This window comes from Chiloscyllium plagiosum, chromosome 20, assembly GCF_004010195.1.
Source record: "Chiloscyllium plagiosum isolate BGI_BamShark_2017 chromosome 20, ASM401019v2, whole genome shotgun sequence".
NCBI lineage: Eukaryota > Metazoa > Chordata > Chondrichthyes > Orectolobiformes > Hemiscylliidae > Chiloscyllium > Chiloscyllium plagiosum.
In genome coordinates, this window is record NC_057729.1 from 41,264,861 (window position 1) to 41,281,781 (window position 16,921).

Here is a 16,921-nt window from a genome sequence, read left to right on the forward strand (position 1 = left end):
CGTTCATTAGTAGAGGGATTGAATTCAAGAGTCGTGAAGTGATGTTGCAACTGTACAGGACTTTGGTTAGGCCGCATTTGGAGTACTGTGTGCAGTTCTGGTCGCCTCACTTTAGGAAAGATGTGGGAGCTTTGGAGAGGTTGCAGAGAAGATTTACCAGGATGTTGCCTGGAATGGAGAGGAAGTCGTACGAGGATCGGTTGAGAGTTCTCGGCCTTTTCTCGTTGGAACGGCGAAGGATGAGGGGTGACTTGATAGAGGTTTATAAGATGATCAGAGGAATAGGTAGAGTAGACAGTCAGAAACTTTTTCCCCGGGCACAACCGAGTGTTACAAGGGGACATAAATTTACGGTGAAGGGTGGAAGGTATAGGGGAGATGTCAGGGGTGGGTTCTTTACCCAGAGAGTGGTGGGGGCATGGAATGCGCTGCCTGTGGGAGTGGTAGAGTCAGAATCTTTGGTGACCTTTAAGCGGCATTTGGACAGGTACATGGTTGGGTGCTTAAGCTAGGACAAATGTTCGGCACAATATCGTGGGCCGAAGGGCCTGTTCTGTGCTGTATTGTTCTATGTTCTATGTTCTATGTTAGCTTGCTCTCTGTCTCAGGATGCTGCCTGACCCGCTGTGCTCTCCAGCATTTATTGTTTTTTTAATACCGAGTGAAAGCTGCACTGTTTGAAGCGCTGTTTTCAGGTTAAGATGCTAAACTGACTATGAGGGTGAATGTAAAAGATTTCATGTCATGATAGAATAGGGATCTTAACCCTGGTTGCCAGATCAATATTTATCCCTCAATCAATATCTCAAAGGCAGATTATTTGATTGTCACCATATTGCTGTTTGTGGGAACTAACGGTGTGTTTATGGTCTGCTGTTTCCTACATTACCTACTGACAAAGCTTCCAAAGTACTTACAAAATAAAATCAAAATATTGCAGATACTGTAAATCTGAAATGAAGACTGAAAGTATTGGAGAAACTCAGCAGGTCTGGTAGCATCTGTGGAGAGAGAGGTCACCAGTCCAACCGAGCGCTCTCTGATATTATCTTAACAGCACGTCATTGACTGTAAAGCCCTGCGAGGCATCTGATGGTCATGAAAAGCGCTATAGAAATGCAAGCTTTTTTTTAAAAAAAGCTTGGAAAGTGTACGTATCGATATTTATATACAGAGCTTCAACACAACTACAGCACAGTGCCAAAACAGGCAGAATCTAATCTTCAGTATGAAGCCTGGCCAACTAAACACTTCAACAGTTTTTTTTTACACTAATCTGGTCTGGGCTAGCAGGCTTCTGCTGCAGGAATGGACTCTTCACATTGATTTGATAGGTGTTAACAATACCCCATCTCCCAATTTAACCTCATCCCCACAAATGGATTTTCTTTAAACAAATGTCTCCTGCAGAAGGATTGATTTGTCCAGGTACATTAAAACTCAAACTTCGCCCGGCGTTTGACCTCAGCTGCAATCCATTCACAATCTAAAGGAAGTGACCCTTTAGAGACAATTTGATTGTGGATTTGGTACAGTACATTTGAAAATTTACATGATTCGTTCGGCGCCCCTTTGCTATTGTTTGATAGGATTAGTGTGCAATAGTGTCTGCACAATCTCATGTAAACATTAGACAGAAGGTTTCAAGTCGACAATGTCCTAGTAATTTCAATATACGTAGCTTCTGAACTTCACACAATGTCATCTGTTCTTACTCAGCTTTCGGTTTGACTATCAGACGTTCAACCTCCCATTCTCTCCTACCTTCCGAAGTACCAGCTGTTCCTGACAAAAACGAGCATGGGTTTTTTAAATTAAATTTACACACGGGAGAAAATTGGTTTCCTTTCTTGTATTTGTTAAGTAATCAAAGTAAGGATTAGATCGGACAAATATTTCAGTATTTCATCTGTGTAAAGAGCAAGACGTTTGTTACAGTAATGTGGAAAACGCAATAAGCTTTTATAGGTGTGGGTAACATCAAAGATCATTGTAATTATTGTGCTAAGTTCCACCGTCACAAACCACTTCATGATCTTAACATCGAACAGTTATTTATCCCTTGCCTAAGAATAAAGACCTCAATGCTACATATCCTGGTCTCCCTGTTTTTGGAAAGATGCTGTTAAACTTGACAGGGTTCGAAAAAAAAGATTCACAAAGATGTTGCCAGGATTGAAGGGTTGAGCGAGAGCAAAAAGCTGAATAGGCGCTCTCCTTTCTGAAAAAGTCTGAATATTTTCCTTGCAGCATCTGAGGGTGAGGGATGATCTTACAGAAGTCTATAAAATCATGAGAGGCATGGCGAGGGTGAATAGCCAATGTCTTTTTCCCAGGGTATGGAGCCCAAAACCAGGTGACCTAGATTTAAGGTGAGAGGGGAAAGGTTTAAAAGGGACCTAAGGAGCAACTTTTTCAGGCAGAGATTGGTGTGTGCAGGAATGAACTGCCAGAGGAAGTGGTGGAGGCTGGTACAATTACAATGTTTAAAAGGCATCTGAACGGGTATATGATTAGGAAGGGTTTAGAGGGATGTGCCAAATGCTGGCAAATGTGATCAGATTTGTTCAGGATGTCTAGTCAACATGGGCAAGTTGGATCAAAGTGTCTGTTTCAATGCTGTACAACTCTATGATTTTATATGACTACTCTCTTACCCCTTATTTTATGTATAAGGGGGAGAAATCGGATTCTCAGCAAATCTGAACCTTGGACTTTGAAAATAAAACTTGGGTTAAAATTTTCAGACTGGCATTGGGGATAAAACATGAATTGCAAAATCTTCAAGGAGTTTGAGGGGCAAACTTATAGAGGTTTATAAAATCATGAGGGGCATAGATAAGGTAAATAGCAAGGATCTTTTTCTGAGGGTGGGGTAGCTCAAAACTAGGGGGCATGCTGTTAAGGTGAGAGGAAAAAGATTTTTAAAAGACATGAGAGGCAACTTTTTCACACGAAGGATAGTTCATGTGTAGAATGAACTGCCAGAGAAAGTGATGCGAAGGTACAGTAACATTTAAAAGACATTTGGATATGGTCATGAATAGGAAAGGTTTGGAGGGATCTGGGCCAAACGCAGGCAAGTGACACTAGTTTCTTTGGAAACTTGATCAAGATAGGCTGGTTGGACCAAAGAGTCTGTTTCCATGCTGTATAACCTTGACTCTGACTCCATAAATGTAGTTTTGAGTTGATGGTGAGTATAAGCCACCATTCAAAATTTTATTGCACTGGCTAATCCTTATACAATATTATCACAAGACAGATGTCTCAAGCTAGTGTAAGCACAGAAAGTACTGGAGAGAATGTCAACAGAGAGTTTTATTAAAAAGTCATATCAGATTTGCAATATTAACTATTTTTCTTTCTCCACAGATGCTGCCAGACCTGTTGAGTTTCTCCAGTATTTTCTGTGTCTGTTTCACATTTCCAGCATCCATAGTATTTTGTTTTATGCTCGTGTTTTATTTTGGTGTTAAGTCTAGCTGCAGTGTTTTGTTTTAGTGTGAAAGTACCACGGGCAATAAAGAATGAATAAAGTGTGATTAATAAAATGTTTAAGACCATGAAAGACCAGGATATATTTCATAAAATCATACAGCACAAAGGCAGATATTCAACCTATCATTCCTATATTAAAAAAGCGATAGAGTTATGCAGTTAATCCTGCTCCCAACTGCTATTCCATAACTTTCATACTTTTCCTCTTCCAAGTGTTTATCCAACTCTCTCTTTGAATGTTGCTATCGAATCTGCTTAATCACACTCTCAGGTACTGCATTTCAGTGGATCTCACACAGGAAAGAAAATGTTCCGTATAGTTATTTTTTAGTCATATCCAAGTTATCAGATAAAGGATTAGTAATTATAAACTCAATGGAGAATCCTCAAAAATGTTTCATAAATATACAGAGCAAGTTGTAAGCAAGCAAAGAGTGGTGCCTATTAGAGACCAAAACAATAATCTGTGAGTGAAATAGGAGATGTGGAAATGATTTTCAATGAATACTTTGTGTCTATCATCAAAAAAAGAGGATGACAATGCAAGTATTGTAGTTAAGGCAGAGTAGTGTGAAATATTAAACCGGATAAATATGGCAAAAGGGTGAAGTGCTTGTGGATTTATCGTCTTTGAAAGTAGATATTTCATCAGTGCCAGGTGAAATATATCCCTTTGCCTGTTGAGAGAAACTATGGAGGGCATAACAGAGGTTGTGGCTACTATTTTCCAAATCACTCTGCCTACAGGCTGGAGAATTGCTAACTTTGTGCCATTGTTTAACGAAGGAATAAAGGGATAGACTAGATGAAGACAGATCAGTCATGCCAATATTATAGGTAGGCAAGTTATTGGAAACTGTTAGGAGAGACAATATCATTCATTACTTAGAAATACATGGTTTTCATCAATTGGTCTTCTTATTCAATGGAAGATATATCATTGGAGGCAGTTCAGAGAAGGTTCAAGTTTTAACAGGTTGGGACTCTATTCATGGAGTTTGGAAGATTGAAAGATGGTCTCATCGAAACATGTAGGATTTTTAAAGAGCTTGACATGTTAAATGCTGAGACAATATTTCCCCTAATGGGACAGTCTGGACCCAGACGGCATTGTCTCAGAATAAAGGGATGCCAATTTAAGATTGAATTGAGGAGGAATTTCTTCTCTCAGATGGTTGTGAGTCTTAGGTCCTCCTTGCCAAAGAGGGAGCTGTGGAAGCACAGACCTTGTGTAGTTTCAAGGCTGAGATAGTTAGATTCTTGATCAGTAGGGGAATCAATGGTTACCAGAAAAGTGAGAAATGTTGGATCAGCCATGACCCTATTGAATGGTTGAGCAGGCTCTAGGGCTGAATTACCTACTCCTGTTCCTATTACTTTTGATCTTAATGACTTTTAGTGTGGTTTCATTAAGGGAAGGTTGTTCTGACTGACTTCTGATGGACAAGGGGTGCAGGTTTGGGGGAGTGGGGTTGGGTTTGGGGGTGTGAAGGGGGCAGGGTGGGAGTAGACAGGGAGGTGGGGGTCTTGTGTGCTTTTGCCTAGTCTCCTGAATGGGGAGCAAATTTCACAGAAAACTCTGAGCCCCAGAGGAAATCAATTAACCGAATAATCAATTATCCAAACTAAATAGTGCCCGCCCATCTTGTTCAGACAATCGAGGTTCCTCTGTATAATAGTCAATGTGTGCATTTATATTGGAAGTCTTGCCTCAGTTATAGCTCATTGTGCTTAGTATTTGGTCCTTCTTTTCTGGTGAATTTCAATTACTTAGGCTTCAATGTCGAGGTTATCATAGAATCCCTACAGTGTGGAAGCAGGCCATTCAGCCCATCAAGTCCACTCTGACTGTCTGATGAGCTTCCCCACCCCTTTACTCTATCCCTGCATTTCCCATGGCTAACCCACATAGCCTGCACAACCCTGGACACTATGGGGCAATTTAGCATGACCAATCCATCAAGCCTGCACACTGTTGGTCTATGGGAGGAAACCCAAGCAACACAGGGCGAATGTGCAAGCTCTTCATGGACAGTTGCCTGAGACTGGAATCAAACCCAGATCTCTGGCACTGTGAGGCAGCAGTGCTAACCACTGAGCCACCATGCCGTTAACAAGCTCACAGATTGTACAAAAATGGCTGTGTGATGCATGGTAAGGAAGGAAGGTATGAGTTGCAGGAAGATCTCAGTGTATGAGAAGAGTAGGCTGAAAAGAGACACATCGAATTCAACCAGTAAAGTCTGAGGTAATATATTTGGAAAAACTAATGATACAAGGAGGTACATAATAACCAGTAGGATACTACTTATTGCACCATTCAGGAATAAGGGAACCTGATCTTCATATTCATATATCTCTGAAGGTAACAGCAGTGTCTGGTAAGGAAATTAAAAGGCATGCAAGATACTTTATTAGACAAGGCACAGAACACAGGTGGAGGGAGGTCAAGCCTGAATTAGTGTAAAAAAAATTTGAATCTACCTCAGGGAAGTACTTGTCAGGTTGTCATTACTGAATTATAGGACAGACGTGAGCAAAATAGTGGTGGTCCAGATATTTTTGAGACTATTGCCAAGATTGGAAAATTTCACCCTAGACTGTGATCCTTTACATCACAACAGGGGAGTTGAGGGGAACTTCAATGGTGAGGTGTTTAAAACTGTGTGCAGTTTGATGGGGTCGATAAGTGCCTATTCTATTTGCCAAAAGGTTCATAAGCAGGGGATATAGATTTACACAAAAGAACTGTGGGTGCTGGAAATCTGAAACAGACACAGGAGTTGCTGGAAAAACTCAGCAGATCCGGACGCATCTATGGACAAGAGTCACTGGACTCGAAATGTTTGCTCTGCTTTCTGTCCACAGATGCTGACAGACCTGCTGAGTTTTTCCCAACAATTATACATTGAAAAATACCTTGACTGTTTGTTAAGTATCTGGGCTGACACTAATTGTTACAGTTAACCTGAGAATGTAACTTTAAAAAAAATGTTTTGTGACTTACATATGAAAGAAGTGAAACTATCATGGTCATTCTAACAGATGAGAGACTTAACAAACAATCATGGTATTTTTCACTGTATAATTTCAGTTACATCACACTGTAAACTTTTGCTATAAATTTTGTGTCTTACAATTGTGTCCTCCACAACCACCTGATGAAGGAGCAGCGCTCCGAAAGCTAGTGCTTCCAATTAAACCTGTTGGACTATAACCTGGTGATGTGAGATTTTTTAACTTTGTACACCCCCGCCCCTCCAAACCTCAAAAGGGTTTTAGAGACAGAACCGTCATCTCATTTAAAAAAAAACTTGGGCATGAAATGGAAGGTTGTAACCTACAAGGCTTCGAATCAAGAGCTGGAAAACATAACGGTGGTTCAATGATCTCCTGCCCCGCTGTAAATCTCTATGAACCCCAGCGTATTTTAACCCCGCACAGCCAATGCAAAACAAACTGGAGTTGGGGTTATTCTGAGAGAGGGAGAGTGGGCGTTACTTCCGGTTGTCAAGGGGGCTGAATGAGCTGCAGCTTCCTGGGAAAGGCGAAGTGCAGATGGTGAGTGGGAAAGGCCGATCAAAACAGAGTTTCCATTGAGAGCGAGAGCTCAGGCTTTTGGGAGCTGGATCCCTTTGTGGGCTGCCTTTGCGGTGCACTTTCCTCTCCAGTGACCTGGAGCTCTGAGGCCGTAAGCAGTTGCTACATTGTTGCCAAGCTGGCTACTCTGTTACAGTCTTTAACCAGGGCCGGCGGCTCAGGCTCAGCCGGGCTCAAACACTTTAAAATGTTGCAGTTTAGGGTGAACGATGCAAAGAAATCAAGGTTTTTCTTTGGCCGTGCAATTTAAATTCATGTTTCAGAAGGGGGTGAAGCTCCAGTTCAAAAATGGGTTGTGTATTTCAACGGGTGGGTACAAGGCCTTAAAAGGCTTAAAATCATCACAGTCATGTTCGAAATGATCGAGCAACAGTTTGGAACCGACTTGAGACACTTGGATTATTTATAATAGAATAGAAAAGTTAACTGGAAGTAATGAAACGTTTTGATTGAAAAGGGAAGAGCAATGAACAAATGAAGGGCTATCGATTTAAATTGTCAGGAATAGTTAGGTTGCCGTTCAGAGAAATGCCTTTATTAAGCAGATTTTAGAGCCTGCATTCTTTGCTGGAGGAACCAGATGAGGAAATACTTTTTGAGGAAAAGCTAGCGATGGATGTGAATTGTTGAAGGACATAGAGCTAGGGTGGTTCGTGTATGGGAATGAGCTGCCAGAGGAAGAGGTGGAGGCCGGTATAATTACAAAATTTAAAAGGCATCTGAATGGGTAAATGAATAGGAAGGGTTTAGAGGAATATGGGCCAAATGCTAGCAAATGGGACTAGATTAGTTTAGGATATCTGGTTGGTATGGACGAGTTGGACCAAAGGGTCTGTTGCTGTACTGTACATCTCTGTGACTCTACTGAGTAAGAGATTGGCCATTTGTTTTAATTTGTAACAAAGAACCATCACGGTCAGGATGGACCAATGGCCCTTATAAGCTACTTCTTCCTTTTTGATTGCAATCGATCATAAATTGCCAACATCAGCATTAGGATTTATCAACAAAAGCAGGGTCAACAGACTTCAAAAAAAAAGCAAATGACTGAACATGCTGGAGATCTTAAATAAAGATAAAATGCCCTGGAAGAACTCAGCAGGTCTGGCAGCATCTCTGAAGCAAATAAAACAGTTACCATTTCAAATCTGATGTGTCCTCTTCTAGACTTTCTCCAGCATTTTCTACTTTTATTTCAGATTTCTGGCATCCACAATATTTTGCTTTTATTGGCTCCACCTGTACAGTGTTTGTGGCCTTAGGTGGTGAAGAGGGAGGAGGTATAGGGGCAGCTGTTACACCTTCTGAAAAGTTCATTATGAGGAGGTATTAAGAGTGGATCAGAATGTCACAGAGGCAATAGTTCATGCAGTATGCTGACAAGAGGGGAGAGGAAGGGAAGATGCTTTTTGTGGAATCCTGCTGAAGGTAGACAAAATGGTGGAGGATGATCATTTACCAGGATACAAGACAGATTAAAAAACAAGAGATTAATTCTGGAAAGTGTATATTTATTCTGCCAATATATTTAAAGTTATATTATTTCTTTCCAGATATAACTTATCATTGTAACTAATTTACCCTGTGTTGTAGCATATTGTATCTGTTCCCCACCTGCCCTTCTTAAAATATATTTTAGTATGACTTAATTTTTAACATTAGTGCTCACATATTTTGGTGTAAATTCAGAGGCTGTGTTCTGATCTGACTCTCGATCAGTGTCTCTTATCACTTTGATTTTGCCCACCTAGATTTTAGAGCTTGCATTCTTTGCTGGAGGAATCAGTTGAGGAAATGCTTATTGAGCAAAAGTTAGCGATGGATGTGAGTTGTTGGGTGATGTGGAGCTAAGGTGGTGCGTGTATGGAATGAGCTGCCAAAGGAAGAGGTGGAGGTTAGTACAATTACAGCATTTAAAAGGCATCTGGATGGGTAAATGAATAGGAAGAATTTAAAGGAATATGGGCCAAATGCTGGCAAATGGGACTAGATTAAGTTAGGATATCTGGTTGGCATGGACGAGTTGGACCAAAGGGTCTGTTTCTGTGTTGCACATCTCTGTGACTCTACTGAGTAAGAGATTGGTCATTTGTTTTAAGTTGTAACAAAGCCCATCACCCCCACCCTCCTCTAGCTTATCTCTCCATGCTTCAGGCTCACTGTCTTTATTCCTCATGAAGGGCCTTTGCCCGAAACGCCAATTTTGAAGCTCCTTGTGGGCTGCCTGAACTGCTGTGCTCTTCCACCACCACTAATCCAGAATCTGGTTTCCAGCATCTGCAGTCATTGTTTTTACCTCATTGATTTTAACCATACTGTGAATCCTCTTGCAAGGATGCCTGCCTTGAAGAAGTTTTCCTCCTCTCTCTACAAGAATCTCAGGGAGTCCCTCTCTCACTGCAACTCCCAGGTCATTTTCTCTGCCCTGAAGCTACTCTATGCTACTTTCTCCCGACCCCCACCCTCCTCTAGCTTATCTCTCTAATGCTTCAGGCTCACTGCCTTTATTCCTGATGAAGGGCTTTTGCCCGAAACGTCGATTTCGAAGCTCCTTGGATGCTGCCTGAACTGCTGTGCTCTTCCAGCACCACTAATCCAGAACAATGGCTATTGTAGGCTACTTCTTCCCTTTTGGAAGGAAAAAGGTCTTTCTGCTGCTTAAAAATGTTTAGCCATACAGTAAGATCAATGCTGATGTTGAGCTTAGCTTTCTTTATCTGCTTTGGCTAATTTGGCTTCATTTTTCTTCATACACTTGGCTCTCAATAATCTATTGATCTCAGATTTAAGACAAGAAAATGGGATTGCAGTAGAGCAAAGCCACATGATGCCTAAATGATAATACTTTTGTACTTCTAGCTCATATTTTGCATAAAATGTGTGAATAGATTTTACAAATAAGTGTTCTTCAGTATTCCAGATATTTGTGTTCTGTGACTGCGAAGCTGAACCCTTTAAGAGGTTCAGTCTTGCAAAAGAGGCTTCAAGCAAATTTAGATACCACAACCTGCTTTGAAGACTCCGCTCATGTTGATTGCTGTGATAGATTCTATAACAGCAGCTAAGACAATCCATAACATTCTAAAACAGTTGACAAATTCTTTAAAAACAATTAATTAATGTCACCCAATGTCATTGGATCGTCTGAAACATTCCAGGATCTGATCCACATCTTCACCAAAAGCTAATCAGTTTTTCCATGGCTGATATCCTGAGTACTGAGTTTCATTTACATCTGGCTAGTACAGGGTGAAAACATTATCTCTTCCCATTTTCAGCTTTGGAGGTACTTATTAATAAAATCTACTGATTTTAATGGGGTTAATTTCTGCTAATTTTGTGGAGAGAGGGTTCCCAATTTCTCGATTAGCTGGCTTCAATTTTAAGATCCTAATTTACTTAAGGGGATCAACGTTTTTTGGGAAGAATGCAGGAGAATGGGGTTGAGAAATGTATGATCAAATGGTGGAGCAGACTTAATGGGCCGAATGGCCCAATTCTGTTCCTGAATATCATTGTTTTATAACCACTATGCCACTTCCTCCTATTATCCATTAACCATTCTCAGATACATATTCATTATCTTTATACACTTGTACAGTTTAGTCAAACACCTAACCAGCTAAAAACATTTGCTTATTTCCATGATCTTCAGTTTCACCTTATAACTCTTTTGGGAGAACAGTATCAATTATCATCTGGATGTCTATGTGAGCCACATTCATTGGTATTCACCCATCTACATTTCAGACTTCTTCCCCCCCAAAAAAATCAGTTAGATTCTTGACCTGGGCTTTACAACAGCATATAGATTTGAAAGCTTTTAGGATAAATAACAATGCCATGGACGAATTGTAACAAAGGTTCGCCAGGCTTGTTCCTGAGATGGTGGGACTGACCTGTGAAGAAAGATTGGGCCAACCGGACCTGTATTCTTTCAAGTTTCAAAGAATGAGAGATGATCTCATTAAAACTTTGAAAATATTTAAAGGGGTAAATAAGGTAGTCCCAGGAAAGGTGCCTCCCCTGACTGGAGGGTTGAGAACCAGGGGATGCAATTGTAAAAGAAAATAGGGTTCACGATGAGGAGAATTTTCAGAGAGGCTTGTGGGGGCTCAGTCTTTGTATCTGTTAAAGGTGGAGATTGATATATCTCTGATTACCGATGGGATACAGGATTATGGGAATGAGGTGGATAAAAGATATTGAAGATTTTGATCAGCAATGATTGTATTGAATAAAGGGGCAGAATCAGTGAGTTAAATGGCCTGCATATATTCCTATGTTGGCTCTTCAAATAAGCTGAAATTTCATTTAATGCACATGCCTAAGTTATAGGTTCTAATAACATCCCCAGTGCAGATCTTAGACCAACAGCTCTGTAATTTTCTGGTCTTTCTCTCCCTCTCCCCTTTCTCAAATATTGGAGTTACATTTGCCTTTTGAAATTACCTGCAGTTAATTTGCCCAATCCCACTGCTGCCACCTACAAGATGTGAAGGGTTAAAATTTAACACCAGACAGATGAGATTTGTGTTTATTAATGAAACATGTGTTGGTGTGGTGCTGTCTACTGGTTAACCTTGAATGAAGTCTCTTGATTTCAAACCAGTGGTCAAAATGTAAAAATCAGTCTTTGGTATAATTTTCCAATCAGTTGTGAATTTTATTTCAATGTACACTGAATGTGTTTCCAGTGCAGACTTATAAAAAAAAAGGATGTATATGAAATATTTCTACAATGTATTTGGGTTACCATTGTTTTGGACACCAATCACTGACATGAATGAGCTTTCTTGACATGGCAATTTGTCAAGAAATGTCTTCAATGTGCAAATTTGCAGCTTTTGTTCTCCTGTTTGCAGATCTGCCTTGATAACATCGATATAGGTTAGCAGCAAATGCAAAAACTTTTAGATTGAATGGTGAACTGACATCTTTGTTGATCCGTGGACCTGAGAAATGATGTCCAGTCATTGTGCAAATCAAGACACTGCTATCTATAATCGTGCCTTACAGTATATCTCGTCAATAATTTTAATGTTTCTGTTTCACGCAAACTCCAGAACTATGTTGTAAATGTGGAGCTATAAGCTGCAACAAAAATAGAAATTGCTGGAAAAGCTCAGCAGGTCTGGGAGCATCTATGGAGAGAAATCCGAGTTTACGTTTCAGGTTGAGTGATCCTTCTCAGAACCGTTGTAAGCTGACCTGACTGGGACAAAATGAAGTGAAACTCTGTCTTGCATGCAATTGTCTGACATAATTTTAGTTTAACAATAAACTAAACTGTGGTAAAATATCAGGTCATTACTTGGAATTCCAAAAGTAACTTTATGTGGAGCATGAAGTTCATCACATATGCTTCCAGCAAGGCAGTAGAATTCAAGATTCCCTTAAACTTTGCAAATTTAAGCTTGGACTGTAATTATTGAACCTATCCTGGATGCTGCAGTTTGAAGTTATCTTTGACTGCTTTAGGAGACATAGAAGCTGAGTGTTATTGTATAATGAGCATATGCATTTATATACTTTTTAATGTAACATAACACTCACCAAGGTATTTACAAAATAGCAAAACTGGGTGACAAAAGGTAATAAAATCAATGCAAACATCTTGAAATTTATTTTTAAAATCCCGAGGCAAGCTTTGCTCAGCAAGGTTACAGTTATTTCAAATAACTGAAAACATTGAAAATACTGAAACACAGTAGCATGCAGGGTCAGACAATCCACGTTATTTTTTTTTCCGGTCTGAGGCCTTTTATCAGAGCTTTTTTATTTTATATGGAATTTTAACAGTTTCTCCTTCCGCAGACATTTCTCGATCCAGTGGGTATTTCCAGCATTTTGTAACTTTTTATTTCAACTTTCCAGCGTCTGAAGCACTTTTGTATTAGTCAGAGAAATGTACAGCACAGAAACAGACTCTTTGGTCCAACTCGTCCATGCTGACCAGTTATCCCAACTCAATCTAATCCCACCTGCCAGTACCTGGCCCATATCCCTCCAAACCCTTCCTATTCACATACCCATCAAAATGCCTTTTAAATGTTGCAATTGTACCAGCCTCCACCACATCCTCTGGCAGCTCATTCCATACACACACACACCACCCTCTGTGTGGAAAAAGTTGCCCCGTAGGTCTCTTTTATATCTTTCCCCTCTCACGCTAAACCTATGCCCTCTAGTTCTGGACTCCCTGACCCCAGGGAAAAGCCTTTGCCCATTTACCCTATCCATGCCCCTCATAATTTTGTAAGCCTCTATAAGGTCACCCCTCAGTCTCTGACACTCCAGAAAAAACAGCCCCAGTCTGTTCAGCCTCTACCTATAGCTCAAATCCTCCAACCCTGGCAACATCCTTGTAAATCTTTTCTGAACCCTTTCAAGTTTCACAACATCTTTCCAATCATCTTTTCATCACGCAATATTCCAACAGTGGCCTAACCAATGTCCTGTACAGCCACAACATGACCTCCCACCTCGTGTACTCAATACCCTGACCAATAAAGGAAAGCATACCAAACGCCTTCTTCACTATCCTATCTACCTGCGACTCTACTTTCATGGCGCTATGAACCTGCACTCCAAGGTTTGCATTCCCTAAATGCAGCACCTCACATTTATCTGAATTAAACTCCATCTGCCACATCTCAGCCCATTGGCCCATCCGATCAAGATCCTGTTGTAATCAGAGGTAACCTTTTTCGCTGTCCATTACACCTCCAATTTTGGTGTCATCTGCAAACTTACTAACTGTACCTCTTACGCTCGCATCCAAATCATTTATATAAATGACGAAAAGTAGAGGACCCAGAATGATCCTTGTGGCACTCCACTGTTCACAGGCCTCCAGTCTGAAAAACAACCCTCCACCCTACCCTCTGTCTTCTACCTTTGAGCAAGTTCTGTATCCAAATGAGTTCTCCCTGTATTCTGTGAGATCTAACCTTGCTAACCAGTCTCCCATGCCGTACTGAAGTCCATATTGGTCACATCTACTGCTCTGCCCTCATCAATCCTCTTTGTTACTTCTTCAAAAAAACTCAATCAAGTTTGTGAGACATGATTTCCCATGCACAAAGCCATGTTGACTATCCCTAATCAGTCTTTGCCTTTCCAAATACATGTACATCATGTCCCTCAGGATTCCCTCCAACAACTTGTCCACCACCAATGTCAGGTTCACTAGTCTATAGTTCCCTGGCTTGTCCTTACCACCCTTCTTAAACCTTAGCCAACATCCAGTCTTCCAGCACCTCACCTGTGACTATTGATGATACAAATATCTCAGCAAGAGCCCCAGCAATCACTTCCTTAGCTTCCCACAGAGTTCTAGGGTACACCTGATCAGGTCCTGGGGATTTATCCACCTTTATGCATTTCAAGACATCCAGCACTTCCTCCTCTGTAATATGGACATTTTTCAAGATGTCACCATCTATTTCCCTAATTTCTATATCTTCCATATCCTTTTCCACAGTAAATACTGATGCAAAATACTCATTTAGTATCTCCCCCATTTTCTGCAGCTCCACACAAAGGTCGCCTTGCTTATCTTTGAGGGGCCCTGTTCTATCCCTAGTTACCCTTTTGTCCTTAATGTATTGTAAAAACTGAGGGGCCCTGTTCTATCCCTAGTTACCCTTTTGTCCTTAATGTATTTGTAAAAACCCTTTGGATTCTCCTTAATTCTTTGCCAAAGCTATCTCCTGTCCCCTTTTTGCCCTCCTAATTTCCCTCTTCAGTATACTCCTATTTTCTCTCGATCTATCCTGTCTGTACCTGACACATGCTTCCTTCTTTTTCTTAACCAAATCCTCAATTTCTTTGGTCATCCAGCATTCCCTATACCTGTCCCCTTTTTGCCCTCCTAATTTCCCTCTTCAGTATACTCCTATTTTCTCTCGATCCATCCTGTCTATACCTGACACATGCTTCCTTCTTTTTCTTAACCAAATCCTCAATTTCTTTGGTCATCCAGCATTCCCTATACGTACCAGCCTTTCCTTTCGCCCTAACAGGAATATACTTTCTCTGGTTTCTCGTTATCTCATTTCTGAAGGCTTCCCATTTTCCAGCCGTCCCTTTACCTGTGAACATCTGCGTCCAATCAGCTCTTTAAAGTTCTTGCCTAATACCGTCAAAATTGGCCTTTCTCTAATTTAGAACTAATCCAATCCTGACTACAGTGATCACTTAGCACTTTGGGGTGACACAGTGGCTCAGTGGTTAGCACTACTGCCTCACAGCACCAGGCTCCCAGGTTTGATTCCAGCCTTGGGCGACTGTCTATGTGGAGTTTGCGCATTCTTCCCCTGTCTGCGTGGGTTTCCTCTGGGTGCTCTGGTTTCCTACCACAGTCCAAAGATGTGCAGGTCAGGTGAGTTGGCCAGGCTAAATTGCCCATAGTGGTCGGTGCATTAGTCAGAGGGAAATGGGTCTGGGTGGGTTACTCTTCGGAGGGTCGGTGTGGACTGGTTGGGCCAAAGGACTTGTTTCCACACTATAGGGAATCTAATCTAGTTGTTTAAGATATTTTAATCCCTCCTACAATTTTTCTTAAATTTTGCTTTTTAGAGACTCATCATTTTGTAGCTTGCATTTCCCTTTAATGTGTTTATTGCTATTTTTAAAAGTCCCCTTTCCTGGATGTTTTGTCTTTTCTTCAACCTTATTTTTATTCTAAATATTGTTTAAATAAAAGAAGGAATAAAACTATAATACTGGCAAATGAAGAAAGCCACCAATGTTTTAAAGGAAATGCTGCAGATTTGTTAAGTTTTAACTTTCATGAAAACCTTCAATATTTGTTTGAGAAATCTTCCCATTTTGTCCAAAACAATTTTCAACTTACTGAGGGTACATTTGTTACAGGATTTCTCTGTTTCTAGCCATTTATCTAGCCATTCTTTCTCTTTTTTATTATCACTTGGTTCCACTTTTTGATACATAATGTTCTCCTTTCTCTGTTACTTCAGATTATTAATGTATTAAGACAGATGGTGTGATACTTGGATGGGAACTGTTCATCCTGCTTTTTTGTTATTACGTTCATGGGTCTGTAGACTTGCAAGTAATCCCAATTTACAAATGAAAAGTAGTGTCATGCAGATTATATCTTGAAAAGAATACAAATAATTCACTATTGTCAATTTGAACTACCTATTTCTTCACAGATTGCACAGTGACTTGGCAGGCAAACCTGCTCATCTGCTGGTGTTCAGCTCCTGAACAACCATAGTTCCCTAAAGTACAATTTGATAGAAACATCTAAAAAGTACAGCATCAACTACCCATTAATTTCATACTAAAGCTGTGAATCTGAAAGTCTTCTCAGAGGAAACATTCATATTGAAGTTGTGGTAGAGGTGACATATTTGGCTTATCTACTGCCATCAAAAATGAGAGGATTGTGATTGGTGTCATTTTTGCACAATATCCAGATTTGGTTACAGAATAATTGACTTGAGATGTGATGGGCACTTTGTAATTGTACTTCCAACTTCTGAAAGTCAAAATATAAGTTTGTTTTCAATTAATTAACGTTTACATTTTAATTGTTTAAGCATGCTCCAGCTGGTTGAATTGATCATCTCTATGGCAAGGAGAAAGTGAGGACTGCAGTTGCTGGAGATCAGAGCTGAAAAATGTGTTGCTGGAAAAGCTCAGCAGGTCAGGCAGCATCCAAGGAGCAGGAGAATCGACGTTTCTGGCATAAGCCCTTCTTCAGGAATGAGGAAGGTGTGCCAAGCAGGCTAAGATGAAAGGTAGGGAGGAGAGACTTGGGGGAGGGGCATTGGGAATGCGATAGGTG

The 16,921-nt window shown here is 40.5% G+C and overlaps 1 protein-coding gene across 6 annotated transcripts in view; it reads left to right on the top strand.

The window, feature by feature from the left end:
• The first annotated feature begins 6,955 nt into the window (after positions 1-6,955).
• manbal (mannosidase beta like) overlaps positions 6,956-16,921 on the top strand; it is a 69,071-nt gene continuing 59,105 nt past the window's right edge. For 2 of the 6 annotated variants that reach the window (XM_043710612.1, XM_043710611.1), the window contains exon 1: positions 16,850-16,874. In XM_043710612.1, coding sequence (XP_043566547.1) covers positions 16,868-16,874 — 7 coding nt within the window. In that variant the 5' untranslated portion in view covers positions 16,850-16,867. The other 4 variants (XM_043710608.1, XM_043710610.1, XM_043710606.1 and 1 more) reach the window with 4 other exon arrangements.